General features: G+C 32.2%; 1 protein-coding gene across 1 annotated transcript in view; it reads right to left on the bottom strand.

Moving 5' to 3' along the window:
- Positions 1-3,158, bottom strand: part of Phum_PHUM603960 (uncharacterized protein) — a gene marked incomplete at both ends in the record, with an annotated part of 4,101 nt that extends 943 nt beyond the window's left edge. Inside the window, 3 exons of the mRNA XM_002432849.1 lie at positions 237-532; positions 629-770; positions 3,047-3,158. Coding sequence (XP_002432894.1) covers positions 237-532; positions 629-770; positions 3,047-3,158 — 550 coding nt within the window. The remainder of the gene's footprint in view (positions 1-236; positions 533-628; positions 771-3,046) is intronic.
- Between the last annotated feature and the right edge of the window lie 397 nt (positions 3,159-3,555).

Here is a 3,555-nt window from a genome sequence, read left to right as displayed (position 1 = left end):
TGACATACGACAGGAGTTACTATTTGCTTCAGCTTCTGCCACTGTTGCTCCTTCCACTGTGCTCTTCCACTTTGCTCCTTCTACTGTTGCTCCTTCCACTGTTGTTCTGCCACTGCTGTTTTTATCACTGTTGTTTCTGCCACTGCTGCTTCTTTCATTCTTATTTCTTCCACTCTAGCTTCTTCCACTGTTGCTTCTTCCACTGTTGCTTTTCCTCTTCCTTCAAGCATATTTACCGCATTCCCTTATTAAATCTTCTCTCCTACTGATTTTTTCACCGTATTCCCCGCACCTCCTACCAACTTCTCTATATTTTTTTTGCGGTTGTTTGACATCTTCTTTTTGTTTTTCATCCACCGCCGTCACGTTACCATCATCATCATTATCATTATTATTATTACGAATACCATTCAATCCGTCGAAAAAACATTGTTCGAGTATGGGATCGTAGGTACCCAAATAACTATTGCAAAAACTGCAATGATGATCGACTTCGGATTTCCAATGACAGAAAAACGGAACCCAACACAATCTGTAAACGTTTTAAAAAACAAAAAAAAAATCTTATTCGACACGCGAACGTCGAACGTCGAACGCCATTTTGCTTTGCTTTTTTTTTATTGCTTACAAACAAAATGATAGTCCCATGGCGATAATTCTCGTTTTCAACGTGGGATAATATTTTATTTTCGTCCAAACGACTGTTTTGCAATAGTAGCAATATTTTGCGACAGGATTCGGACAATTAAGTACCGTTTTCGTTTCTCTACCTGAATCGAAATACGTAATAATAAATAAATAAATAAATCAGCAAAAAATTGTCTTCTGCTTTTTCCTGTTTTCAAAAAGAGATTATGATGATGAGAACGTTTTGTTTTTAATTATTGTTTAGTTTTGCGTAATTCAACCTCTGTTATGTCTATATAAGGTTTTTTTTTTTCTAAATTTTCTTTTTGTCTTTCTTTCTTTCCTTCCTTCCTCCTCTCCTCTCCTCTCTCCTTTCCTCTCCTCTCCTCTCCTCTTTCCTCTCACCTCCACACTTTGATTTCCTTTTTCTAACTTTTTTTTTTTTTTTTTTTATCTATCTAAATTTCGTCATTTCATTCAATTTTGCGTTGCAAACAGAAAAAGAAGATGCGTTTCCTATTACTTCATTTGTTTTTCGATCGTTTCGTTAATAGGAAATCGCATTAAATTAAACGACTACCAATTACGGAAACGGAAACGAATCGAAAAAAAACAATTTTTTTTTTTTCAGTATATAATTCTAACGCGGAGGGGGGAGGGGAAACCAAATAATGCAAAAATTGACAAAAAAAAAAAAAAAAAATACAAAATTGCACGAAATTTTTCCTTTCATTCAAACAAACAAACAAACAAACAAACAAACGTTAAAAAAAAAAATACAATCGATAATTACGATCGGACAATAATGAAAATTCAAAAGTTAAGCAAATCGATCGATCGATCGAACCGTTACCATCATCATCATTATTATTATTACGGTTACCCATTGTGTAATAATAAATCGTCTACTAATAATTCGATTGTTTTTTTGTTTTTTGTTTGTTGTCGAAACCGATGAAATTAATTAATAATAATAATAATAAAATGAAATAAAAATAATCGATTATTGATTGATTGATTGATTGATCGATCGTTTTCTTTATATGAATTGCAACAAGTGCAACAAACAACAACAATAATAATAATGATATTTATCACAATCGTTTCTTGTTTTTGTCGCTTACTCGTATCGAATAAAAATGATTGATTGCGTTTGTGCGTTTGTTTGCGTGTGCGTGAGTTTGTGCGTGTTTGTTTGTGTGTGTGTGCGCGCGTGCGCACACAAAACACACACAACAACAACAAAAATTATTCTTACTCGCGGAATGAACTTAAACTGTTATTCGAGTACTACAGGTACGTTCTTTAATTTAATTTTTTTTTATTTTATCTTAATCTCGTTTGTTGTTTGTTGTTGTTGTGGTTGTTACGGGTCGAAGGTCTTTTCAATCAATAGTGTAACTCAAGTATAAAGTTCGCGTTACGATATATATATTTTTTTTTTACGACTCTAAAAACCGTTGTAACGCCACAATTGCGAATGCAAACATTTAAAAAAAAAAAAAAAAAAAAAACCTACCACATTTCTAATTACACGGATTATGGAACGATTTGTTTTTTTCTTTTCTATTCTTTTCTTTTCTTTTCTATTATTTTCTTTTCCTTTCTTTCTTTCTTTCTTTCTTTCTTATTAATAAGTTTGAGATTAAAAAAAAAAAAAAAAACAAAAACAAAAATGGCGAACGTTTTTTTTTTTTTTTTTTTTCAACTTTAAATTGAGGGTGAACGTGAAATTGAATTTTCAATATAACAACCAATTTTTTTTTTTTTTTTTTCGACGTTTCACTACGCCGTGACGATAACGCACAACACCCTCCGAAGATTAACAATAATAATAATAATAATAATAATAATAATAATAAAAACGCGTGCGTATTCGTTTGAACGTAAACCTACCGAAACCGCATGATACGTTTTCTATTTTGCTTTTTTGATATTAATATCGAAACAGGTACAAATTGCTGTTATTTAAAATACGTGCCAACAACAAACAATTCGATAACGCATTAGAAAAAAACAAAGTTTGTCGTATTCCTATAATTCCTACGTATTATATCAAAGGGCAAAAAAAAAAAAAAAAAATTATACGAAATAATGATGATGATGTTTTGATGCAAAGTTTGAGCGGGGAGGGGAGGGGAGACACGAGAGACGACGACGACGAGAAAAAAAAAAAGAAAACGAAAGCTTTCGTGACGCGGTAACAAACAGGAAACGATACCACCGTTAAGAACAATAAAAAAAAAAAATTCAAAAGTCTATCGATCGATCGATCGATCGATATATCGATCGATAAAGTTCTGGAAAGAATTGTTTTCTCGTACAAAGAACTCAAATAAAAAAATATATCGAATGAAATTAACGTGACGGAATTATTCGCGTTTAAGTAAACAATTTGATTTTGTTTTACGTCACTCACCACCGCCATTGTTGCCACCGCCATTTCCACCGCCAATACCACCGCAACCATCTGCTTCGGCCGTGAAAATATGCATTATTGAATTGTCGTATCGGATCAATTCGGACTCCATTTTTTTAAATCTCTGCAAAAAAAAAAAGCGTATACTTAAAAAAAAACGGAAAACGAGACATTTTTTTTTTTTTTTTGGTAAACTTTTAAATGCGCGTGCGTGACAAAATAAATTCGACAATACCTGTTACGCCACTGACGACATACAACAACAACAACAACAACATTTACGTCTGCTTCGTTTCAAATCTTTCAATATTTGTAACCTTATCACGCGAAACCGTTGACAGAAACATTTTTTTTTTTTTTAATACTCTAACGTATCTCTCGCTTCTTTGACTTTTTATTATTATTTTTCTCCTGTTTTTGTCGTCTGCTTTTTTCCCTTTTATTATTTTTCTCTCTTTCTCCTAATAACGATACCTGAAATCAAAAAAAAAAAAAAAAAAAACATGAAG

Source organism: Pediculus humanus, genomic scaffold, assembly GCF_000006295.1.
Source record: "Pediculus humanus corporis 1103172108318 genomic scaffold, whole genome shotgun sequence".
NCBI classification, from domain to species: Eukaryota; Metazoa; Arthropoda; class Insecta; order Psocodea; family Pediculidae; genus Pediculus; species Pediculus humanus.
The sequence above is the reverse complement of the archived record's forward strand: the minus strand, read 5'-3'. Positions and strand labels throughout refer to the sequence as shown.